At 40.7% G+C, this 26,878-nt stretch overlaps 1 protein-coding gene across 2 annotated transcripts in view; it reads left to right on the top strand.

Annotated features, from left to right (window-relative positions):
- The window catches only part of LOC139472994 (intermembrane lipid transfer protein VPS13B-like), a 69,419-nt gene that overhangs the window by 9,310 nt on the left and 33,231 nt on the right, over nucleotides 1–26,878 (top strand). Inside the window, exons 7-31 of one of the 2 annotated variants that reach the window (XM_071255503.1) lie at nucleotides 632–813; nucleotides 2,176–2,361; nucleotides 2,638–2,762; nucleotides 4,703–4,881; nucleotides 5,665–5,799; nucleotides 6,181–6,348; nucleotides 8,015–8,200; nucleotides 9,152–9,354; nucleotides 10,078–10,300; nucleotides 11,065–11,282; nucleotides 12,451–12,799; nucleotides 13,259–13,373; nucleotides 13,742–14,613; nucleotides 14,968–15,082; nucleotides 15,811–15,925; nucleotides 16,148–16,910; nucleotides 18,361–18,501; nucleotides 18,637–18,813; nucleotides 20,521–20,667; nucleotides 21,357–21,616; nucleotides 22,699–22,855; nucleotides 23,776–23,945; nucleotides 24,720–24,934; nucleotides 25,472–25,647; nucleotides 26,300–26,436. In XM_071255503.1, coding sequence (XP_071111604.1) covers nucleotides 632–813; nucleotides 2,176–2,361; nucleotides 2,638–2,762; nucleotides 4,703–4,881; nucleotides 5,665–5,799; nucleotides 6,181–6,348; nucleotides 8,015–8,200; nucleotides 9,152–9,354; nucleotides 10,078–10,300; nucleotides 11,065–11,282; nucleotides 12,451–12,799; nucleotides 13,259–13,373; nucleotides 13,742–14,613; nucleotides 14,968–15,082; nucleotides 15,811–15,925; nucleotides 16,148–16,910; nucleotides 18,361–18,501; nucleotides 18,637–18,813; nucleotides 20,521–20,667; nucleotides 21,357–21,616; nucleotides 22,699–22,855; nucleotides 23,776–23,945; nucleotides 24,720–24,934; nucleotides 25,472–25,647; nucleotides 26,300–26,436 — 5,714 coding nt within the window. Of the gene's footprint in view, nucleotides 1–631; nucleotides 814–2,175; nucleotides 2,362–2,637; nucleotides 2,763–4,702; nucleotides 4,882–5,664; nucleotides 5,800–6,180; nucleotides 6,349–8,014; nucleotides 8,201–9,151; nucleotides 9,355–10,077; nucleotides 10,301–11,064; nucleotides 11,283–12,450; nucleotides 12,800–13,258; nucleotides 13,374–13,741; nucleotides 14,614–14,967; nucleotides 15,083–15,810; nucleotides 15,926–16,147; nucleotides 16,911–18,360; nucleotides 18,502–18,636; nucleotides 18,814–20,520; nucleotides 20,668–21,356; nucleotides 21,617–22,698; nucleotides 22,856–23,775; nucleotides 23,946–24,719; nucleotides 24,935–25,471; nucleotides 25,648–26,299; nucleotides 26,437–26,878 lie in introns of those variants that run through there. The other variant, XM_071255495.1, reaches the window with a different exon arrangement.

Below are 26,878 nucleotides of genomic sequence, written 5' to 3' on the forward strand. Positions count from 1 at the left end.
TACTGTTGTCTCTTAGCATCAGCCCTATGCTTTATCCAAGTCAGGTGAGTTGGGGACTTGTTTCATAAAGCAATCTTAGTGCTGCCATTGTTGTGAGTCTATGTTAAAGTATAGTGATAGTGACGGTCTTAGCATGCTTAGGGCAACAATTGCTTTGTGGAACGAGGCTCTTGGCTACCATAGGTCCCCAGCACTCCATTGCTTCTCTAAAAAGCAACTAATTTAGATTGCGTGGTCAGGTTGTGAGACTTGGTTTATTGCATCACCTAGCACCATATTTTAATGCATTCCTGGTTAGGAAAGGTCCCCCACAAAATGTACAACCCATGTTTGTTGTAAGAGGCAACTATATGGATTAAGTGGTCAGACTTGGTGACTTATTTGATTGCAAAAAACTCAATTTTAAATACCCTGAACATCACTACACAATTTTCCACACATTTCCCTGATTTCGTTGTTATAATCTGCTGTATGACTGAACCATTCAGACTACTGGCTATAGATAACAAGTCATGCACATGTGTACATTTCCAACGATACACCAAAATGTAGTTGAGCTGCATTGCCATTTCCAAAATATAAGTCTGTTTTGCTGACTCGACAATGTGGTTCTGTTATCTTATTTCTCCAGTGACAACAGAGGAAGATCGTCCTGAAGCCACGGAGGAGCAGATCAAATCGATGGAGGACTTTATACCCACGCGCACGATGCATGTGATATTGGTACAGCCGTCCATGACGCTGCTGGCGGCTGAGCATGCTCAGTGTGATGTTTCCCGGAAGAGCTACCGACCAGCTCAGAAGAAGGGAAAGGTAAGCATCTCATGTGGGAAACACATTTACAATTAGGGCTGGGATGGGTAACTCGGGTACTCGGGTTGGTGGGTCTTCAGTAGGATCCGGGTATCCGCAGGACTACCAGGACCCGTGGTTAGCTACGTAATAAATTGTTCAAATACAATAACATAAAAGTCACCAATTCATTTCTTTCTGACTTTTATACGTGTGAGTATGGGCAATAAACTCTGTTTTCAGCATACAAAAGTCACATATGCTGGTATAAATGCTTCCCTGGGAATTTACAAACCTCAACACTGATCATTACTGACTGATTGGCTGATTAGAAAGATCGCCTGGTGTGATGCAGAGTGATATCATATTACAGTAAAGTGTCTGATTTAATGAGATTGAACTCATTATGGATTGGTGGGGTTATAAATGAAATATACCACAAGTAGAACTAGGGGGATTTTGGTTACATCTTGACATGTGTGAAACGTTTTCTCATGATGAGTGGGAGTTGTTTAATGTACGATAAACAACGACCATCAGTTGTTTGTTTCTTTTATGAGATATCAACATAACGTACAGCCTCTTTAAGGATGTTGATAAAATTTTCAAGCTTTAAAAATATTTACCCAAATTTTATTAATGATGACACCCTGAATAGAATCTGACCTAGGAAATGTCGGACAAGTCAATTTAGGAACAGGTGGGTTAAGTTTGGTATTTCCCACATATTTCTCACAATCCTTAATTTGATTATTTGTACATTTCCTCCTAATACTGATTGTCATATCTCTCCCATTTTTGGATGCAATCCTTTGTGCTGATTTAACCATGTTAGCCTTAAAAATGATCTTGCATTGTTTAGTATATGTCATCAAAACTGTCAATGGTTTGATTTTAATGCTATCCAGGACAATGTTGTATCGTGACAACCTGGTCAAATAATTTCAATTATGAATTTTTATTTATAATTTCTGTTAATTAGAGGCAAATGCTAGCTATGTTATTTTCACCTAAATATTTCTGTTTGGAAAATAAAAAATAACTCTCTCGGAAATTATTTCATAACTTCCTTGCTTGAGCTATAAATACTGAAATACAAATTCCTCTGTTTCCAACGTGACACGATGTACGTTTGATGTTGGTCAAGGGGAAACAATTTTGTAGTTATTGCAGGGTTGCTTCCCCTTACTATGCTCTCTTACATGTTGATATTCTTGATTATCCTTTCATATAAGGACGTGGATAAACAAAATCTAACACTTTGTTGTTGGAGACGTACAGGTGTACTTGTGAACTTGAAATGGTGCATGTAGTCAGAAATGCACAATAGAATGTGTTTTGTCAAAATGTGTATAATACATTCATGGCTACTTGACTATCAAGGACAACAAGCCTGCCTCTGACCAGACCAGCAAGCTTGTCCTGCCAGGGGGTCGGATGTCAGCATCCAGGTTTGACCTGGAGATCACGTCGCCTATGTACCCCCGACGTTTGGTGCGGCTCGTCAGCAACATCGCAGGGCCATCCAGCAACCTCCTTTACCACTGCCACTCACACACAAAGATTAAGGTGAGAAATCTGGGTACTACAAATTGATAATATTTTTTCTTCTGATTAATGTTTGAAAACTGATTAGCTGTTTTTTTAACTGTATCTTGTTGTTGTATATGACAACAATTTCATTAAAAATTCATTCAAAAGAGTTCAGTGAATGCAGTTTCACTCTGATTTTGAAAAGGGAGTTGATATTTAACTACTCTGCATATATCAGATGGAATCAGCTGCTCTGTTGGGAATCAGAAATTGTATAACCATATATTGACTGTTTTTCCATGTGTGTTTCAGGTGTTCCAGCTGCATGTAGGGCTGCTGAAGGTGGACCCCTCCGGCACCCCCTCGCACCTCCTGACTCTCGTACCCCCCTGCTGTGGCTCAGTCTACTCCAAGTACCTGCTTCTTCCCAAGTACTGGTGAGTCCTATGTGGAGCTACCCTCATGTCTGAGTGGCAATGCATAGCACAAATCCTTCTCACATCTGGGTTAGAGTAGGTCCCCAGTGCCCCGTTGCTGGTTGTAAGAGTCGACTATTGTGGATTGTGTTCAGGCTGCTTGACTTGGCTGATTGGGTGTGTATTCATGGATGGATGTTAGTGGATGACATGATCCGGCTGATATATTGCCATGTCAGTAATTTATGATTTTGGAAGTAGTAGACTTTATAGTGGTGATGATAGGTGTTGTGTAACAGCCTAGAGTTATGTAGTTCCTGGCCATGATAGTACACCCTTGTTGTGTAACAGCCTAGAGTTATGTAGTTCCTGGCCATGATAGTACACCCTTGTTGTGTAACAGCCTAGAGTTATGTAGTCCCTGGTCATGATAGTACATCCCTTGTTGTGTAACAGCCTAGAGTTATGTAGTTCCTGGCCATGATAGTACACCCTTGCTGTGTAAGAGTTATGTAGTTCCTGGTCATGATAGTACATCCCTTGTTGTGTAACAGCCTAGAGTTATGTAGTTCCTGGTCATGATAGTACATCCCTTGTTGTGTAACAGCCTAGAGTTATGTAGTTCCTGGCCATGATAGTACATCCCTTGTTGTGTAACAGCCTAGAGTTATGTAGTTCCTGGCCATGATAGTACACCCTTGTTGTGTAACAGCCTAGAGTTATGTAGTTCCTGGCCATGATAGTACACCCTTGTTGTGTAACAGCCTAGAGTTATGTAGTTCCTGGTCATGATAGTACATCCCTTGTTGTGTAACAGCCTAGAGTCATGTAGTTCCTGGTCATGATAGTACATCCCTTGTGTAACAGCCTAGAGTTATGTAGTCCCTGGTCATGATAGTACATCCCTTGTTGTGTAACAGCCTAGAGTTATGTAGTTCCTGGCCATGATAGTACACCCTTGCTGTGTAAGAGTTATGTAGTTCCTGGTCATGATAGTACATCCCTTGTTGTGTAACAGCCTAGAGTTATGTAGTTCCTGGTCATGATAGTACATCCCTTGTTGTGTAACAGCCTAGAGTTATGTAGTTCCTGGCCATGATAGTACATCCCTTGTTGTGTAACAGCCTAGAGTTATGTAGTTCCTGGCCATGATAGTACACCCTTGTTGTGTAACAGCCTAGAGTTACGTAGTTCCTGGCCATGATAGTACATCCCTTGTTGTGTAACAGCCTAGAGTTATGTAGTTCCTGGTCATGATAGTACACCCTTGTTGTGTAACAGCCTAGAGTTATGTAGTTCCTGGCCATGATAGTACACCCTTGTTGTGTAACAGCCTAGAGTTATGTAGTTCCTGGCCATGATAGTACACCCTTGTTGTGTAACAGCCTAGAGTTATGTAGTTCCTGGCCATGATAGTACACCCTTGATGTGTAACAGCCTAGAGTTATGTAGTTCCTGGCCATGATAGTACACCCTTGTTGTGTAACAGCCTAGAGTTATGTAGTCCCTGGTCATGATAGTACATCCCTTGTTGTGTAACAGCCTAGAGTTATGTAGTTCCTGGCCATGATAGTACACCCTTGCTGTGTAAGAGTTATGTAGTTCCTGGTCATGGTAGTACATCCCTTGTTGTGTAACAGCCTAGAGTTATGTAGTTCCTGGTCATGATAGTACATCCCTTGTTGTGTAATAGCCTAGAGTTATGTAGTTCCTGGTCATGATAGTACATTCCCTTGTTGTATAACAGCCTAGAGTTATGTAGTTCCTGGTCATGATAGTTCATCCCTTGTTGTTTAACAGCCTAGAGTTATGTAGTTCCTGGTCGTGATAGTACATCCCTTGTTGTGTAATAGCCTAGAGTTATGTAGTTCCTGGTCATGATAGTACATCCCTTGTTGTGTGAGGGTGAGATTTGTGTTTGCACTGACCATGCTGAAGGATTTACCTGGATTTTTCCACAGGACCAACACCTACCTACCGCTGACTGAGTGGATGTCCGAGATGCCACAGCTCTCCATCAACCTCACCAAGGCCAGTGTGCTGCTGATGGTCAAGATCACATCGTCATGGTTACATAAGGATCCACAACCTGGACAGTTTACAGAAGACAGTCTCCTCACTGACATGTTCCCCGAGTCAGGTAATATAGAACTAAAACAAGGCTAATGTAGTCAGATGAAAAACACTCATCGAGGTAATGTTTTAGACAGGTGTACCATCCTAGCAGTGCAGCAGTCAGGTAGGAAACAAGCATGGTTAGGGTACTGGACAAAGTGGTATCAAAATAATCTTTTAATAACATACCTCTTGGATAGTTTCAATCCAACAGCTCTTCATATCTTAAGGTTAAAAGGCAAGTAAAGTGGAAAAAATGAATGTGATTTTGTTGCAAAAATCGATTGTCACAGATTGTTAAATCAATTCCTAATTTTCATAGAAAGTATTTTAATGTCCATGAAAAAGTCCTCTTTCGTACTGGTCCTTGTTTTTAATCGTCTTTACCATGTTTACACTATTTCCGATTTTCAAATTTAATTTTGGTCAAGCACTTGTGGTTAAATATGACCTAAAGTATTAAAATCTTCGAAGATGCTATGTTGACTATACATGCCCTTTTACTCTTTTAAACAGCAGTGTATTTTGTTAGCATGATAATGCAGCCTGTGTCTTTTAAATCTTCTCCTGGAATTCTGGAGATGAATCATTGCGCATTATTAAATCTGAGAAAATGCATTAACGACAATCATTTTGAGTTTTAGATGTTTAGCACTCTTCGGGCATAGAGAATAGAGAAGTGGATAGAGGCCCTTGATATAGTTACTTGAAGTAAATACTTGCCTAGTTTATAGTTGTATGCAGGAAAATACTAAAGTTGTTCTAAACCTAGAGGAATTCTGACAAGAAGATGCTGTTGTTTGTTCAGACCAGGATAGGACCCCATCTCAGCCAGTGTTGGAGATTGTTGTGAGTGGGTGTGAGATGAAGTGTTGTTCCACGGCCATTGTAGACGCCTACACCAGCAGTGTCACGTCCGCACAGTTCGTACTCTACTTGAAAGGTAAACTGTTACTTCATTGTGTATATCTCAAAATAATGTTTCACATGAAAATAAGATGAAGTGTGCATTGCTCCCCCTGAAGCAGCTGTGTGTTGAGCATCTTAGGATGAAGTAGAATTCAGGTTGTTGATAGAAGCAAATGAAATCTTTGGGTAGTCATTATTAGTCCCTATGATGGGAAAAGAACATGAAGTTGATTTGAAGATGTTGAAATCTTAATCATAGTTTATTTTGGAACAATTATTTCATGACTGACAATAAATGTGTATGATACATGTGCTTTCCTTTTGCAAGTTCTGTTGAGATTGTATAGCATAATGACTCGGGGCTGTATTTCTATAAAATAATGATATATGAGTGCCATTATTATTCAATTTTCAGATCCAGTGAGCAAGTCCAACAGAGTTGCTCCCATCTTCACAGGTCCGGCTGACACAGGGAGTCTACATGTAAAGACCTTCTTTGTACAGGAAGTGTGTCGTAAGGATGTGTTGGGGGATTGTCTCAACTTCACAGTGCAGCTGCCCAAAAAGAGGAATGTGTCGGAAGGTCTGCATTGTACACCACGATGTATTATTATCATTATTGTTTTGTTTTTTCTTTTGTTGATACACTTTGAGAACATGTAAATATATTGCAAATAGCCCATCTATTGAATTGGTGGATTATATTGATTTTACCATATCCTGACTCATACTAATTGCTTGTCTCATCTCATTCTGATATTGGCCAAAAAGGTAGTAGAAACTTCTCTGCTGTGTTCGCTAGAACAAGGAAAAACTTCTCCCCTAAATGCACCCGCCACCTTCACGAAGCCCAGATTGTTACCCCCAGCTGGCTCTACAAAGACGTCCACGAAGGCAGCCACGAAGTCGACTTCAAAGTCGCAGAAGTATGCTTCCTGCACACAGCCGCCCGAATTCCACGTGGCTCCTGCCACTAGTGAACCTTTCTCAGGTTTCACGCAGGCAGAACAGCATGCAGGACCAGGCCTTCACACAGACTCTGACGTTCACAGAGATGCAGCAGGCCTTCACGCTGCCTCAGACCTCCTCTCAACCCCTGCTGAAGCGTTTACTCAGGGACAGTCGTTCGTGCAGCCTCCCACATTCAGGCAACCTGTCTTTTACCATGCCTCCTTCATCCAATGACATGTCTCACCATTCTGCTACGGCTCCAAACACTCTCGCAGGAAGAGGATGTGTTTAGGAAGACGGACTTACTCTGTTATGTTGTCAAGGGTTGGTTTCTAACTCCAACTGGTCGGGCCTGTACACAAAGCCTCTTATGCTTGGGATTCCCCTTCTATCTTCAACGATCAGATCTGTGGCGTCAGTAAAGAAGTCGTACAGGATTTCAAGGCCCAGATGTTAAGTAAATCTGTCCGAACCATGAATTCTATGTTCAAACGGACCAACTTTATGAACAATTTCTCAGGAATACAGAAGGCTAAAGACAAGAAATTCTCTGGCTACAGAGGGGGAAAGCTGGCGTCTTTTCCATGCCATAGATTATAGCTGCATTAGATTTGACATCAGCCCATCTGGGTATCTGTTGGGATTTTTCGCCAAGAATCAACTGCCAGGTCAACCAGATAGACAGTTTCACATTTCACCTTTATCATCTATACTTGGTTTGAAGATACGCAAGATTTATCACTGTCCAGTCTGAGCCTTACGTATTCCAGACGTCAAAAAGTTAAGACGTCATCCTGTCAACTAGAAACACTACAGCTGATGTTTCTAGAAATACTCTCTCCTTCTGTATGAGAGCAGTCATACTTTGAGCCTACAGAGATGCCAGTTTAGACCCTCCCTCGGCTTCCAATCCCGCACAAGGTCAGAGCTCTCGCTTCCACTTAGTGCTCCATGGCAACTGCTAAAGTCTATAAGGGAAGGATGTTTCTGGAAATCGGACACAGGCTACGCCAACCACTACCTCCGAGACTTCGCTGCAGAAGATATTGCAGGAATTCACCAATTCGGACGCTTAGTGGTCGCTCAACAATTGAGAATACCTAATTTAAGACCTTTTCAGAATATGAGATAAGATAAGCAATAGGTATGTGTCTTGTAAATTATAAGTGATATTTTTACCTGAGAAAACACATTATCACCATTTCAAACAGTCCATATATATAATATTTTTTTATTTTTTTTGCCAAATAGCAGTTGTCTGAACGTTATTATATACATAATATATTCTATTTGTTCAGCTCCTGCAGTGATCTTGCTGAACTTGGAGGGCTGTGTGGCGTGCATGGACCCTGCCTTGCTTGACTGGCTGATGTACGCCCCTCGGTCTCGCCACTCCCTGTCAGCCTCGCGGCGGGAGGACAGCATCACTGTAGATCTGGCCCTGGCTCAGGCGGCATCTCCTCTACAAGCCAATATGTCTCAGGGTGTGTATGTGCAGGGAATGTCTTAATCTTGACATCTCAACACTTCTCTGTGGGGTTGGGTGTGCAATGGGTTCTTAGTCTGTAACTTGTGTTTGGGATTGATTACTGTATGTATGTTTATGCTTACTTATACTACTGTGCATCTGTCAACAACTGCAGCCAGTCTATCAATATAGGCAAGTACTGATCAGCGAAATATTGGCCTAGTCTAGCACTGGTGACAGCCTTGACTAATACTGATAATGGTCTGGATTAGTGCTGATGATGGTCTAGGGTTGTACTGGTGATGGTCTAGTACTGATAATGATGATGGTCGAGTACTGATAATGATGATCTAGTACAGATAATGATGATCTAGTACTGATAATGATGATGATCTAGTGCTGATAATGATGATGATCTAGTACTGATAATAATGGTCTAGTACTGATAATGATGTTCTAGTACTGATAATGATGATCTAGTACTGATAATAATGGTCTAGTACTGATAATGATGATGGTCTAGTACTGATAATGATGATGATCTAGTACTGATAATGATGATGATCTAGTACTGATAATGATGATCTAGTACAGATAATGATGATCTAGTACTGATAATGATGATCTAGTACTGATAATGATGATCTAGTACTGATAATGATGATGATTTAGTACTGATAATAATGGTCTAGTACTGATAATGATGTTCAAGTACTGATAATGATGATCTAGTACAGATAATGATGATCTAGTACAGATAATGATGATCTAGTACTGATAATGATGATGATCTAGTACTGATAATGATAATGATTTAGTTCTGATAATGATGGTCAAGGAATGATAATGATGGTCTAGTATTGATATAATGATGACGATCTAGTACTGATAATGATGACGATCTAGTACTGATAATGATCTACACTTGTACTGATAATGGTCTGATAACCTATAATTTTCCTCTCAGTTTCAGTACATTCCAGTAGCTCACTGACCAACCCCACAGGCTCGCGACCTTTGACCCAGTCCCATACACACACAGCCTCCCAGCTTCTGTCCCCGAGAGAGATGGACGAGGACGCAGCTGGGGGGAGAGGGTCACCGAGACAACAGGGCATCGCAGAGAAAATGGCAGAGTTGTTCCCCTTGATCAAGATGCTGCACATTCAGGCATGTGTTATTTGGCTAATACATTTATTATAACAGGACTTTGTGGTAGTGTAGGTTAGTTTGTTTGCAGAGCAGTATGTTTAGTCAGGTATTTATAAATGATCAAACGAAGTGCCCTTGGCTGGCAAATATTTAAAAAAGTTGTTTTATTTGGCCTAAAAACATTATAGTCTTGGTTCTCAGGCACTGCCCGCATAACCATTAAGTCTCCTGCACATTTCGTTTGTATTTCTATTTTCAAAAAAGTAATAAATATCTTTTCTCCTGAAGAACAATATGATTCGCTGAAAATAATTGTTAACAAAATTTGGTTACATACTAGCTTAAACAACTAAAAAATAAAAAAACTGCCTGCTCTATATTTTCAAGAGCCATTGCCTGAGAACCAATTCTTTTATTTTGAAAGCCTTAAAGATCTTATGTTTTTGAGTTAGAGGTGTGTTAATGTTACCTTCCAAGCTATAATGTACAATACAGCCTCTTCCTCTTTATTGTTCCTGATTCCTGTTATCAGTGAAATACCAGTCACCTCTACAAGGCCATGAGGGGCTTTATTGACATGAAATGGGAAACTTCCAATTGCAAATCAGATTTTTTACTGACGTTTTTGCAGACTTACAGCTGAATATCGGCCTCTGAGGAAGTCTACATTCATCCCTGAGTTTGGCACAAATACGTTAACATGGTTCGCTACAGTCTAGAACTCTGAAATGACTCTTACAGGTTGAGATTAGAAGCAGCTGTATATTTCTCCCTGACGTTTCCATGGCGATGTTGGAACCAAGCATGGACATTCCAGTCAACTTTCACTCAGCATTCCAAGACGGCAGCGTCCCCAACACCCTGGTAGTGTGTCTCCCCTCCATGGTCGTCAGCAGCTCCGGCGCCAAGCCTATGTCTGTAGTGCAGGAGATTCCCATCACCACACTGGATGGCTCGCTCATAGGTAGGGATGCTGTGCATGAGTCATAAGTGACAATATATAGTCTGTGTTGATTGTATACAGGTCAAGGTCGCTTTGATAATAATATAGAGAATCTAGCCAAATGTGTTTTAATATCGACCTCTAGCGTCTTACGTTCAGCTTAGGTTGTATACTCCCCAGGGAGTTGAGAATGAAAATCGAGTGCTCACTGATCCATTGGCCGGGGTAATAATAGTGTAGCGCCATGAGCATCCGCTTGGTGAATGGAATCTGGCGCATTATAAATGCACTTATTATTATTATTATTATTATTATTATTATTATTATTATTATTATTAACACAAGTCAATAAAAGTTTAAACCTTTGAGGCTTGCCAAGGAGTTTATTTATATATATAATATTTAATATAAAAAAATAATAACATTCCTCCAACTTATTCAGTTTGTGAACAGCAATAAGCAGTGTCTTGGGTGTAAAATGTACAGCTAACCAGTTTCAGTTGCAAAGAGGTTAGTGATGTCATGTGATTGTGACGTCATGGTAACTGATGATGTCAAAGTGGTCAGCAAAGAATTGTGATGCAATTTTGTTGTAAAAATATCACCCCTTGGAGATATCACTTCATTCCGTCCAAATGTTATCTCTGTGGAAGCCAGTTTTAGATGAGAAATTATTCTGATGCACTTGTGAAAACAAGATAAATATTAACCTGATATTTGTGAATATTTGGACAGAATGTAATGCACATGTATGAGATTTATTGGATTATGTGTGTGTCATACAGGAGACAAGTTGCCATGGTCTGTTAAGCTGGAGAAACTCACAGTGTATTCCCTTCACAAGGAGAAGACAACCCTGTCTCTCTTCAAACCTCTCAATGTAGCATCGACTGTGGCCGTGACGTGCAAGTACACCCCTCCAACATCAGACAACATCACTGCCCTTGGGCTCTGCCTCCACATTGATATGCAGCCCCCAACAATAGCAGTGTCCAAAATACAGGTGATTCCAAAAACATGTTGCTGTGTGGATATTTAATACGCTCAGACCTATTTTCTGGCGCCATATGTTTAATTGTAAATATGTTACAGAAGAACACGGATATAACGAACACGGATAGGGCGTACAAACGGATACAACAAACTGTTAAAAAAAACCCGATTTATGATACATAATATCATATAAAATGTATGTATATAATGAATTCTCTACAGCTAACTAACTGATACAGCGAACTGATATTTGATCACCGACAAGCCCATTTACTACTAATTAGTGATAGTGTATAACGAACTAAGAAATCTCACTTAGTGTCAAGTGTCACTGACAGTTGGCTGTACGCAATCAGCGGCGAATCAACACAATCGCAGCGAATCAACACAATCAGCGGTTACGGATAAACCTTGTTAAACTTAAATGAATGTTATGAAATGTTATCAATTGAATGCTATGAAGTGTTCACTGCGACTTCAAGTCAATGCTGCAGTTACGTGTATTGTGATTTGTTTTATCCAAGATGGCGGACGTATCCTAGCGAAAACGTGTATAACGAACACCGGATATAACAAACTCAATTCTCTGGTCCCTTGTAGTTTGTTATATCCATGTTCTACTGTATTTAACGTATACTTTTCAAAGGTTTTCTTTCAGGAAATTTACTGCAAATCAACCATTTAAATGTCTATTTGTCTACTGACTTTTGTGTTTAGGGTCAAATTTTGCCACTTTTCATAAACCAATTTTGATTGAATTAATAAGTGCAAGTCATTAAAGTTTTGAATCATTTTGCCACTAAGGTAATAATGATATACGGATGCACTTGTTTATAATTACAATTCATTTTGACCAATACAAGATGATTTATGGAACTTTTTTAGAATTATTTTTATGCATGACTTTTCAAGAGTGTAGAAAATGAAAAGCACAATACGAGTATAGAATCATATGCAAATCAAGATGCTTAATATGTTTCCTGGATAACAAGCCATAGGCGCTACTGACATTATGTTGTTTACGTTAATAAAATAATGAACATATTTTCTCTGAATGTGTGTTGTTAGAGTTACTTCCCTTTTACAAACTTGTCATCGTGTTTCCACATTTGATTCATATTGCACAGCTAATGTGTATTGTAATTTGATCTGGTAATCTGCATCCCTACATTTCACAGACCCAGCTGTGCATGTCTGTGATCCAGAAGACGCTGATGCTGGTCAGCAAAGGGACAGCACTCTGCTTCCACCTGTGGAAGATGCTCCAGCCTCAGAAGGATGTACCTGTTGCTCAGCCGACCTCCAGCTTTCCTGACAAGAAGGTGGCAAGTACATTGTCATATGACAATGATGTTGTGATAACTGACCAGTCAGAAGACATCTCGCGAGAAGAGAGCAGCCCTGTGCACGAGGCAGTTGGGGAGGACTCAAGTAGCTCTCCAGGGGTGAAGTTATCTCTGTGGACACAGCTCCTGGTGCCCAGATTTGAGGTTAAGCTCTATGGAAAAGAGAAACTATCAACATCAGGTAGGGACCATGTTACTTTTATTCACATGTTTGTCTTCTTATTCGGTTAAAATATTGGTGGTTTGGCATGAAATTACGGAAGCCTTTTAGGGCCATTTGTTTATTTTGTTTTTTTCGATACTAAATTGAAATTTAGAAAGTATCTTGAAATTTCAACTTAGTATCTTGAAATTTCAAGATAGTATTGAAAAAACACACAAAAAAATAAATGGCCCTAAAAGGCTTCCATATGAAATAAATTTGATATACTGTTTTTTATTTTTTGTCAGCTTCATAGCTTATAGATTATTATGAATAATCAAGTCTATATAGTTTTTATTGTTCAGTCAGAATACTAGCTTGTTACACCAAATAATATGTTGTTTGTATATTTTAGTTTATATTTCGAAGCCTGTTTCTGTTTGAAGACCAAAATGTTTTTCCTAAATTCTGTTTACATGCCAGGAATGTTTTTGACAGAGACCTGTCTGACGGTTGTGGCTGAAGACGTAGCAACCTCCATCGACATCCAGCAGGTATATTCCAAGGTCAAGGCTACAATGGGGTCATTCAACATAAACCATCTACAGAAAAGGTACTAGCAGTTGTTGATAGGAAACACAATACATGTTAATTCGCTATGCAGAGGTGTGTCCCTTTGATCGTGGGTTCACGTTTTGTCCCGATTATGTTTCTAGGTTTGTCTGCACCATATCCATGCTTGCAGGTTTCACCAAAGTGGTAAACGTCTGAGACCTGTATCACTTCAGGCTTTCCTCCCAACTCTGGCTAAAGGATAGACATGCTAGAGAATGGATATCTGCCGACCAGACATGCAATCATTTCAAATAGTTTGCTGTTATTACTAAACACCTATATGGGTGATGAATATATTTAAATTTAAGACTGAGAACTATTTATAATTGTGATTGTAAGTTTCACACATGATCATTGATGTTACAGACAAGATAGGCCATGGGAGAAGGGCGCATGTGAAGGCATCCTGATGTCCTGTCGCGGTGAGCTTCCCCGGGATACTCTGATTGTCAGTAACAAGCTGTGGACATCGGACAGCCAGCCTGTTGTCCCTCTGTTCCCGTCGTCTGAAGGCATGCAGAGGGAGCAGACCAGTGGCTTCCTCACGTTCACCTTCACCAGAGCTTTGTGTAAAAACGTGTCCAAGAAGATGAAGAAGATGAACATTGAGCTGTCCGATTTGACAGAAAATGAAACCGAATCCTCATTTGATGAGCTCTATTTTCACGATTATATATCCGAAGTTTGTTTGAAGACAGATCCATGTGATGTGGTGTTGTATCTACCTGTTTTTGAAACTCTGGTTGATATATTTGATTTTGGAAGTCCGAGTCCAGATATGGCTCTCACAAAGTCGGCAAGTCAGAGGCTGGTTTATGCTCACAGCCACCACAGAAAGAATCAGTCACCACCTTTTTTCTCAGCAGGTAGTCTCCCTTTGATTTATGCTAATATTGGCAGTGTCAGGGTCATACTGCCTGACCCGGATGGAGGCCATCTTGAAATGGGACAGGAAGAGACAGGAAGTGACAAATTGAATGATGGGACAGACAAGAATGAATCTGGAGATGATTCAGGAAAGTGTAAACGGTTAAAAACTACTCTTGACCATGATATGATAGTTGCTCAGCTACATTCCATAACGGTGCAGCCAAGGGCAGACAACCCACTCCCCCGAGAAGCAGTAGAGAAGGACTTGTATCACCGAGCTCTTCACTCTGGCATTGCACAGTACCCTGGCAGTGCAGTGGAGGACCGACAGTACCAGGCAGACTTCAAGGGATTCTCTCTGTGTACAGGTATTATATACATGGTACTATTTAATACGCAGGTCTAGAGTACACAAGTGTACTTAAATCCTTCATTGGGACAAAAAATATACTGTTGCTTCTTTAGTGATAAATTGAATATTCAAATGTTAATTGATGTACACTTAGCTGGTTTGACACCTATCGGAAAGTGGTGTTTAATTTTATGACTTACTAGCATGACTACAATTTTATGCACATATTTCAAAGGGTGGGGGATATTAATGTCTTCATGTTCAGTTTATTTTGTTGTCATGATTCGGCAAGAAATGTTCCTGACTTGGTTATAAAACAACAAAAAAGGGTTATGCAAGACTTTCATCACCAGAACTTGTCCATGTCCAGGTTGTTGGGGGGACCTTGTGCGAGAGTCGAAGCGTGTGGAGAAATACAAGCCTCCAGTCAGCCCTGGTGTACAGATACCTGCCCTTGAGTGGAACACATTCCTGGCACTACAGCAGTGAGTTATCCTGTTTATTCCCTGGTGGCTCATAGATAAATGTCATTATTCCACATTTTTTGTATGCTGCATGTTCTGCAATCCTCCATGAACACATACGACAACTTTCTGGTGTATAAGGTGTAGTGGAGAGGAACCTGAATGTCTGTTTTCAGTTTGCTAATGAGCAAGACGAATTGAGAGCAATTCAAAATTCATGGAAGTCCAATGAGTCCTACTATGTGCATGACCTTTGTGAGAACCCTATCGTTGCCTGATATTGCAGTAGTGTATAGAGCAGATCGGCACAAGGCTGTTGCACATTACAAGGGAATATTGCTTTTTGTGATGTAATCTGAGTATTTATTGCACCAGTGTTCCCGCTGGCTTTTGAAACTGTCAGTCCTGGAACTCTAAAATTGACCAGTCCCCCCAGGTCGTGTCTTGATTTGTTGGTTAAAATAACAACTACACTAAGAATTGTATTCACGTGTGATGCAGGAACATAGTGTTTACAAGCCCGTGAAGTATTGAGGATGTGTCATAACTTGTGCAAGGATTTCAAAAATCATAAAACACTATAGAGACTGACTGGTCTTAGTCATGTTAATGTGTAATGTTTCTGTTGTCTGACTCTTGGCTTTAGGTGTCATTTGTAAAAAGCTGGGGGGGAATTTCAGGTTCTAAAGTGTGCTCGATATTTTAATTATTGGGATATTACAGTTATGTATTTTTCACCATTATTTTAGAGAAGAAAGGGAAGAGGTCCGTCTGATCCCCATGGCAACAGGCTTTGACTTGTGTCTCGTCATGGCACCTGCCATTGTCTACAGCAGGAAGGATCCTGCCGAAAATCTGAAAAAGGTAAATGTAATTATTTTAAAAAGATATGTCCGAGTTTTTTACTAGTTTTGTACATACCACTAACCATTATTATTTGAGTAAAGTGATGAATTTATCTTAAAGGAATCATCATGATAATATGATGAAGTCTGAACATGGCCGATCTTGTTTATAATTACATCCTTTTTGAGATTTTCAGGACCATGTTTTTTTTGTGTTTTAAATTTTTGTTTTATTTTTCAGTATGTCCTTGTCTGTGGGTATGCTGCTGAGATGAATGTCACAAGTGACCTTGACCTTTATCTCAGTACCAACCAAATTCACTTTATGTCAGAGTTTGCAAGAAAGAGTATGACACACCTCTCTGGCAAATCAGAAAAAGTCACAGCAAAATCCACTGGTACTGGGAGGTCAAGGTCATCAGGACGTGCCCAAGAGCACCATGGGATAGATAGCGGTGTTGAAAGTGACATCTCAACAGTGACTGCAGACAAACCGAGACATGTCAAATCTGCATCTTCATCAAAGGTGGTCACCCCAGTTGACCTTGGTCTTGGGTCAAAGGTCATGCCATTCCATATTCTCCTGACAGCAGGACGCATTTCATGCACTGTGTATACCCATAATACTTTGAAAGATGACAGTTTGCTTGCAGCTAGTAAAGATGAGAAACATAAAAAAGCTGTTCACAAATCAAAGTCTGCTGCAACACTGAAAGGAGATAACCTTGAACATTTAACAAGCAACATCTCGTCACCAGACAGTGACGAGTCGTATCTGCAACAGTATGACACTTGCTCTGACTTTGAGTTTATGCACATAAACAATGATGGCGACATGGCCAAGAAGGTGGTGGCACCTGGAACTGTGTGTTTGAAACCATTTCTCTACCTGTACTTGGCTCAACCTCACACGATCATCTCCTGTCTGACGTCCAGTCAGAGGTTTGAGATGTCGTGTTACGATATCATCGTGAAGGGACCAACCAGCCAATCAGTCATTCCAGGTAGGGTATGATAGCAGTTTCAATGAAATCAGATCTTGTACTCTGACACGATACCTCTCTGTGTGAAAATGTGACAAACGCTCCATAGAACTTCCCGTCAGCTAAAATTTCTGATCAGCTAATCAGCGTCAAGGCTTCAAATTCTTGGTAAGGATCGTTTTAGAAAGCTGACATACGATTGGCTGAAGAACTCACACATCCTTTGTTTAGATTGGACAGTCCAAGTTCGCTCAGGGCCTATCTGACAGAAACTCCTTGTTAAAGAAAAATAACAAAACACATATTGAGATAACTAGAAGAGTGTGTTTTTTATTGTAAATTAATGTGTGATACATGTATATGAGGAATGACAAAATTATTATGCGAGCTTCTGGCAAGTGTAACACATATTTTGTGTTTCTAATATATCCTATTTACAATTGGTAAACACACAAGGGTAGTAATCTCTTATGATGCATATCTTGTATGATGATAATCTTTAAATAATCAAAGTGCATGACATATTTTCATTAAATAACTTTTGAAATTGCATAGGAATACAATTATATGAATGAACCATTCTATTCATACTAATATGACAAATGATTTGAAGCTATGTTGATTTCCACAAAGTCACACGTACAGAAACCTCTCTATAAAACTATGCACAGAATTTGAGTCAGTACAAGTTGGGTTGCAGTTCCTGCTGTATGGCCTCATATCAGAGCGTGATACCAAGTTCATTGACTTTGTTTGTCACATTGGTAACACTAACTATTATGTGATTGAATTATTATTTTTTCTGTATAAGAAGGGTTTTACTGTGCACTGTCCGATATAATCTTTTATAAGGGCTTGCCATGTGTACCCTTCTCTTAATTTGGCTTGTAATCCCCAGTGCCGCTATATTGACAGCAAAGTCAACAAAACATTTGATACGTGAGCAGTCTAACTCAGCTTTGTACACTGCTTACTGGTCCAGAGTGATTGTAGTACTACAACCTTCATAACTTCATAAACCGTGAAGATCCGGGGTAGAATTGGTCTTCAGCAACCCATTTTTGCCGTAAGACGTGATTATGCTTGTCGTATGAGGCGACTAGTGAGATCGGGTGGTCAGGGTTGCTGACTTGGTTGATGCATGTCATCGTATCCCAATTGCGTGGGTCGATGCTCAAAAGTTCAATCACTGGATTGTCTGTTCCAGACCCGATTATTTACAGACCGCCATCTTATAGCTGGAATATTGCTGAGTGCAACATTAAACAGACAAACGAACAAACAAAGTCTTCAGTAGTCACAGCAACAATCAGGATGACACAATGTCTTGGGAACTACATGTATGCTCATCTGTGTGGCATCCTACTCCCTCAATGTGGATCGATCAGCATCTTTGAGAGCTGACAGGATGCCGTGATGATTTGATATTACTGCAGTTTCAGTTGTAGAACCTCTTCTTGTGTGTTGACAGTTGACGAGCACCGCCTGCTGCCTGATTGTTCAGACTTCAGCAGTTACTGGATTGAGACAAGGGCGGGGCAGCCACACCCCAAAACAGGCATCCCCCCGAGTCTTTACACCCTGCAGATCACCGACTTCCTGCAACAACCAGGTACAGGCTCAGATTTAAGAAAATATTTTGTTTTCAATTTTGATGCAGTTATAAAACAAGAATATTACTGTTTTTATATATATGTTTTCTCTCTTTTCAAAAGTTTCATCATTATGTTTTCACCTCTACTTACAGCATGTGTGACCTTGAAGCTAGAGCGTCCTATCAAAGTCAACCTGAGCCTGAGTAAGGTAGATCAAATCCTGGACTTTGTTGAGGAGGTAACCACAACCTCATCTCCGTCCAGCCAGCACAGGGAGTCGTCCAGGGCAGACATGGTGGTGGAGGTGACGTCATCACAGTCCAGTCCAGGTACATGTAAACTTTACCAAGAAACTTAGAAAATCTACAAAAGATATACCGTATTCGACATAATAAGGGCGCTCTCAAAATTAGAAATAGGGGGCTCTTATTAAAATATTATTTTGGTGAAAGATCGAAAATTTTGTGGTTTATGCTGACAGCCTGAAATGTTTATATACGACAGATATATTTTTCTAGAAACTAATTTCCCATGATTAAAGATGCATATAACACACATATTATACACGAATATATAAGTCTTGTGTACATTGATCAATCGGAAGGGGTGCTAATTGGGATTGTTCAAGGGCCAATATATTAGCATATATCGCTGTGGGCGATTATTAGAGTGGGGAGCTTATTACGTCGAATACGGTACTTAAGTTTTATCGAAAACAGTATTGTTACATTTGTGTGAGGAATGTAGGGAAGAGGTGTCACCTGATCTCAGGTCTCTTTATCAGCTGTTTCTAGGATTTGATCCTGCCCTGAGCTGAAGCATATGTTTGTTTGTTTGTTTGTTGTTTAATACTGCGCGCAGCAATATTTCAGCTATATGACAGTGGTCTGTAAAAAATCGAGTCTGGACGAGACAATCCAGTGAATGACATCATGAGCTTCGATCAACGCAATTGGAATACGATAATATGCATGAACCAAGTCCTAATCAAAACCTGATCCCGTTAGTCGCTTCTTATGACAAGCATAGTCGCCTTTTACGGCAAGCATGGGTTGCTGAAGACCTATTCTACCCTGGCTCTTCACGGGGTTCTGAAGCATATGTAGACAGGTGGTTTGTCCTCAGGCAAGGTTTGAAATATGAAATTGCCTTTGTTCACCCAGCAGTGAATTAAACCCAGTAGGAGGAGATGGTAATGTGACTGTTCAAGGCCTCACAGGCCACTTGGGTGGTATACTCCCCAGGGAGCTGAGAATGACAGAGTGCACACTGATCCATACAACAGGGTAATAATAATGTAGAAGCGCCTGTGAGAAGCCGAGCTGGAACTCGGCACTCTTTAAATAGGTTATTTTGTTTTTAGAATGCTTAAAAACTTCTACAAATCTAGATCTGCATGACAATTGAATTAGGACTGTTTTCCCAAATACTTTTGTGACATGTCATTATTTCTGTTTTGTGCAGTCGCTATATGGCTGAAATAATGCTGATGCAGCATTAAATTTGAACTCACTGTTTAGTGCATTATCACTGTAATACTTGCTGGCATGACCTTACACACTCTGGTTGGTGCAACCCCAGGTATTTCCTGACTGATGTGATCGCCTCCGTGGTCTAGTGGTAGAGCGTCTGCCCGGAGAGCGGAAGGTCTGGGGTTCGATCCCCAACCGTGTCATACCAAACAACGTTAAAAGATGGTACTTGTTGTTACCCTGTCTGGCGCTTGGCTTTAAGTCCTTGGCTAAAACAAGGACTGGTCGGCTCGGAGTCAGTATACTGTGTCTGAGTGGGTTATTCATGTTAAAACTGTCGCATGATATCTCACTGAGCTAGCACTATAAATCGGCATCAGTTCGGACTAGTAAAAGCAGACACACAAACACACCCACATACATGCACGTCGCTATATAAGTGCAATAATCTTGGACGCCACGTTAAACCCCATGTCACCTCACCTTAACCTCCTGACTGATGTTTAGATTGTACTGCCACTTGTCAGTAATAGTAATGACTTACGACATTGTTGAATAATTCAGGTATATTCTCAAGCCTGGATCGCTTGGAGTTTATGACAGATCAAATAGTGGTTGCCGTGGAGACAGTTCCTGAAGATCATTCTCCAGGAGTCATGATATCCACCTCCTCACTTCGGGTGATCACAGAGTTCCAACAGGCCAAACATGGTGAGTTGGAGATTGGTTTGTTCGTCTTGTCGTTTGATAATTATAGAAAGTTGATTCTGTACCGATAACTGATATAGTCCACTATATTCATCTGCTGACGATTTTTTTTGTTGACAAACAAGAGCATGTAACGTAATTCTGCTTTCTACATGTCTTCCACACAATCATACTTTATGAAATTATGAAAGCCATTGTTACAAAAGAGTTTGATAATGTTTCAGGTTTGTTGAGAATTAGGCATTACTACAGATGACAAAGTAGACACAATTTATGGATAACAACTTCTTTATTTACTGTAAAGACGATGTTTCTGTATCGATCCATATACCATTGTCAAGCAAGGCTGAAAGTTTGGTCTTGCCTTGTTTTTGGATGACAAAGGTGTCGTCGACTTTTCTGTACCTGCAAAAGGGTTGGATGGGTGATGTGGTGAGAGCTTGCTGTTTGAAGAAGGTCATGTAGATTTCGGTTAGGATATTAGAGATTGGGACTACATGGGTAGGCCGTGTATCTGTTGGTAGTACTCGTCCCTTCCATGTGAAGTGGGTAGAGACAATGCAGCCTTGCTTGACAACAGTATAAGGATCTATACCGAAACGTTGCCTTGACTATAAATAAAGAAGTTGTTATCCATAAATTGTGTCTACTTTGTTGTTGAGAATATACACAAGCATAACATTCCACCCCAGGTGTGTCAGACTCTCTTGGCTGTGAGATGTTCCTCAAGGACCTCCTCATGAAGACTGTCCTAGACAAGAAGACTCGCTCACTGCTAGGTCCTGCCTCAGTCAATCTGGATCTGTCTCTGGTCTGGGCAGAGCATAGTGGACCCCCTTCGTTCCCACAGATCATCTTCGCTGCCGAGACAGGCATCCTGTCGCTGTATGTGGGCCAGGATCAAGTTGTGTGTCTGCAGCTCCTGGCTGAGCAGGTCAACAAGTTTCTCCAGGTGGGCAGAGCGGGAATATGTAAAGATGTCAACCTTTGCCATTTGGGTGGAACCACCATGACAAAGGATTATTTATGTTCATCAAAACCAGACAAATATGCCAATAATCATGATAATGATTATTATTTACCCCAAATGTGACAGTGTTTGCTAATTGCCTCTATATGGAATGTATGATAACGAATATGTTATTAGTCATGTTAGTCATTCTGCAGAACAAATTTGTTGCACTTTATTGGTAGGAAAGGCGATATCACTGTGTGAAGTCAAAACTAATATTGGGATTGTTGTGAAAATGTACATATAATATCTCATTTATGTGTCTAGGTGATGCTATATTTTCATAATTTTAATAAACACAGGCCTTAGAACATTGTAGAAAGTTATGGCCAAAAAAAATTGTCATTTTTACAAATTTGAATGACGTCATTCAAATAACAATTTAGTCAGGTTCTAATTCACATTTCATAATTTTCTTTCTAGTAGTAGTGTTTTGTACACAAGAATATTACAATATCTTTTTGTTCACAACACTGACCTAAATATGAAATGGGAACAGACCATAGGCATTAGAACTGAGTATCGCCTGGTATCTTGCGTTATGATTCGTATCACAGACTGACGATACCACTGGTATCACGGTACACCACAAAAACAAAACAGGTTTATATGAAGAGATGGTTATGAAATGTAACAGTTAGTTGGTGCTTCCTCAGCTACCATTTCCTTGTGTTCTGCCACTCTTACAGGTGGCGCTATGCTACTTCTGCCATTATGGGAGGTAACTCTGTTAGTTACTGTTCTATTTATAGTGCATTGCGATCACACAAACTGACGATTCAAGTATGGTGTGTACCATAAGTGTGATGATATCGTAGGTATCGGTGAATTGTTACAGCCCCAATGGGCCTGATGGTCTAATCTCCCTTTGGGCAATATTCACTCCTGTCTCTGTAGTCACAATGTACATCTGTTGACCTATGCGGTTCTTGCACTAGTTGCTTGCAGTATGGAACATCTATTCTGTATAATGTCCACTCATTGTGTGACAAATGAACATATCTTGTCACCTCATTTGACAGAAGCGATTTCCCAGCAAAGAGGTGCAGCCTGAAGCTACCCCTGACAGTAGTGTTGGTGCAGGTGATGTGACGGTTGCATCAGGGGGGTCACAGTTCATCCACAACACAACCACAGATGACCTGAGGACCGCTGGCTTTGAGTACATTGTAGATCACGGTAGGTGCATCAATATCTTGTCAGTGCATGCTGATCTGTGTATGTGTTGTCCTGAAGAAAGAAGGCCTGCACACACATTGGTATTCTGTCTTCCCTAACCTCACACAGAGCTTTTCACATATTCTGTCTATCTCACCTGACACAAAGGTTGTCAATCTTGACAGACACATATTTTGTCTATCTCACCTGACACAGAGTTTGTCAATCTTGACAGACACATATTCTGTCTCCCTAACCTCACACAGAGTTTGTCAATCTTGACAGACACATATTCTGTCTCCCTAAACTGACAAAGAGTTTGTCAATCTTGACAGACACATATTCTGTCTCCTTAGCCTGACACAGAGTTTGTCAATCTTAACAGACACATATTCTGTCTCCCTAAACTGACACAGAGTTTGTCAATCTTGACAGACACATATTCTGTCTCCCTAAACTGACACAGAGTTTGTCAATCTTGACAGACACATATTCTGTCTCCCTAAACTGACACAGAGTTTGTCAATCTTGACAGACACATATTCTGTCTCCCTAACCTGACACATATTCTGTTTCCCTAGCCTGACACAGAGTTTGTCAATCTTAACAGACACATATTCTATCTCCCTAAACTGACACAGAGTTTGCCAATCTTGACAGGCACATATTCTGTCTCCCTAAACTGACACAGAGTTTGTCAATCTTGACAGACACATATTCTGTCTCCCTAAACTGACACAGAGTTTGTCAATCTTGACAGACACATATTCTGTCTCCCTAACCTGACACATATTCTGTCTACCTAAACTGACACATATTCTGTTAATCTTAGACACATTTTTTTCTATCTTACTAATCAGACACAATTTGTCTCAATCTCGGTATCACTTTAGTGAACAGAATTCACTAATTCACTGCTGAAGATATTTCTGTGTTTTCAGATGGATCAGGCCTGAAGGCAAATCCTGGTGAGATTGTCTTCACGAGCAGTAACAGCACTGAGGATGGCAACAGCACGATGACCTGGACGTACTACCAGCCACGGGTCCTCTCTCATGTCACTGTCATGCCAGTGCCCTTTGGTCTGTCATCAGACAACAGACCAGACAGGGTAAGTCTTGGTTCCAGTGTCCTTGTCTGTCATCAGACAACAGACCAGACAGGGTAAGTCTTGGTTCCAGCATCCTTGTCTGTCATCAGACAACAGACCAGACAGGGTAAGTCATGGTTCCAGTGTCCTTGTCTGTCATCAGACAACAGACCAGACAGGGTTAGTCTTGGTTCCAGTGTCCTTGTCTATCATCAGACAACAGACCAGACAGGGTAAGTCTTGGTTCCAGTGTCCTTGTCTATCATCAGACAACAGACCAGACAGGGTAAGTCTTGGTTCCAGTGTCCTTGTCTATCATCAGACAACAGGCCAGACAGGGTAAGCCTTGGTTCCAGCATCCTTGTCTGTCATCAGACAACAAGCCAGACAGGGTAAGTCTTGGTTCAGAGGCAGGATAGACTCCCAGACACAGGCATAGTGAACCAGTCCTGAGGTACAAACTGCTCCATTATAAAGTCTGAGTTGTACATGATGTTTGTGGATGTAGATCAGAGTTGTCATAACTATTCCCAACAGGAGGCTATTCACAACATTATTGTAGATAATGAGATGTAGAATAGTTGATTAGCATTTCATGACATTCACTCTCTCACATGGTGCATACTATTAGGGACTTAGATTTGGATTGTTAATTCCCAGAAAATCAACTGGAAAACACATTAAGCCTCTTTTTCCTTTTTGTGTGCAGCACTTTTCATGACAGCATATTGCAGTGAAGTCAGAATGTTGTGAATGATCTGGTGTCTGTATCTCACCCAGCTTGTTGTGCTTCAGGTCCCGTGCCTCCTCCAGTACTATGACAAGGCCACCCAGCAATACCTGGGCCACATAGACTTCTCCCTGACAGAGAACCAGAGCTTCTCCCTGCCCCTGCCGGAAGTGAGGGTCAGCAACAGCCAGGACCTTGTGGTGGCCCAGACCTGGAGAGTCATCATCTACCGTGACGATGCAGAGGAGGGGGAGGAGGAGGAGGGGGAGGGGGAGCAGTCGTAAGTCAGCTGATGTGTCTGTGTTGACATTTTACCTTCTGCAGTAAGAAATAGCATCGTTGACTTGCTTTAAGTAACTGTCAAATTCTTGCCGTCAAGCAGGGTATTCATTACCATTGTAGAGATGGTTTCCTGTACTCCCTTTTTTATGACTTTAATGACACAGCCATAGCAAACCAGTCTTGAGGTACAAACTGCTCCATTACAACCTCTGAGATGTTCATGATGTATGGGGATGTAGACAGTTGTCCTGAATATTCCCAACAGGAGGATATTCACAGGTTCATATGATTTATGTGTAAAAAATGGTATAATTATTTACAGGCTGGAGTGATATACCTGGAATATTGATGACTTTGGCATTAAACAAGATTCGCTCACTGATTTCATCTTCAACAGGTGCAATTGATGAAAATCACAGCAATGGTTTTAATCATAGTTACAGTTCTTTTTTTGTTTCAGAAAAAAAAATCTGCTGGAAACTCTGGACTGTTTTGAAGAAACATTGTTTGTAATAGAGGCGCCTGTTTATTTCAGACCTGTCAAGGAAGACAACTCTGAGAGAGATATCATGGTTCTCCCAGCCTCCCTGGCAGCCTGTATGTCTGTAGACTCCTGCTTTGTCCCAAGCCTCATTCCCATCTTCCAGGGATGTGTTTCCATGGCAACCATTCAGCTACACCTCATCAATCACCTCCAGTATTTAGGAAAAGGTATGTCATGTCAGTAATTAGGAAATTAGGAAGTACTTATAACTTTGTTAGTAAGGTAGTTGGAGGCATGGGTTTTTCTTTTTCAACTTTGTACTGCTTTGGGCATATGTTTTCCCGAACTGGAAGTGACATTATTAAACCTGAGTGCTTATGACTTAGTTAGGGTTGGTGGTGTAGCCTAGTGGTTGAAGAGTTAGCTCGTCACGCCAAAGGTCCGGGTTCAATTCTTGACATGGGTACAATGTGCGAAACCCATTTCTGGTGTCCCTAGCCATGATATTAGAATATTGCTAAAAGTAGCTTAAACCATACTCACTCAGTCACTCACTATATCTTAGTTATTTAGGTAGCTAGAGGAATCGGTTTTTCTATTTGAATTGTTTTATTGGGATTCTGTTATATAACTTAGTTATGTAGGTAGCTAGAGGCATGGGATTTTCTGTTTGAATTGTTGTATTGCATTGGCCATGTTTGTTGTTTACCTGATTAGCTGAAGTCAAATGGTTCATGAGACAAGTTTCATATGAGAAAGTTTTGGGGCATTCAGGATGCAGTTTGGATGGGGTCTGTTTGCATGGAATAGAAACACCTTTCCAGTTTGTTTTGCAATGGTTCAGTTATGGCAAATTACCGATACAGTCTCCACTTCCAGGAGTCCCCATCAAGCTGGCTCCCTACATCATGATGTCTGCTCAACCCGAGGAGCAGGAGTTTGCCGTGGTCACTGTAGATGACCTCTCCGCCTCCTTCTCACATCTGTCAGGTCACATCAGCAGGTCCGAGGTTCAGGTCAGTATGTTGTTGACGTGGAAAAGACTCCTATACTATGCTTGCTTTGAGGCTGAAAAAAATAAATGTTAAGCAAATACCTTGTTTTTGAAGTCAAAGTCACGTAGATAATCAGAATTACAACTTTTTTCTCTCTCATTAAGAGTGAGAAGTGATGAAATGGGATTGGAAGGCCACAATGAGTGTTTGTTTGTTATCTTACTCCACAATCAGTGTTATTCGGGCTATAAATAATCCAGTCTGGACAATCCAGTGGTTGAGGTTATGAGCAACGTTCATCAACATCAGGGTACACTGACACCCCATCAACTGAACCTGACCACCTGATCCATTTGGTTGCCTCTCATGATCAGACCGGTGAAGATCCAGGTAGAGAATTCTCTTTCTGATTAAATCCTCCTTGGGGCACTTACTGCATTTTCCTTGCTCAAGAAAATCTACA

This window comes from Haliotis cracherodii, unplaced genomic scaffold, assembly GCF_022045235.1.
Source record: "Haliotis cracherodii isolate W230 unplaced genomic scaffold, xgHalCrac1.p SCAF_1, whole genome shotgun sequence".
Lineage (NCBI taxonomy): Eukaryota > Metazoa > Mollusca > Gastropoda > Lepetellida > Haliotidae > Haliotis > Haliotis cracherodii.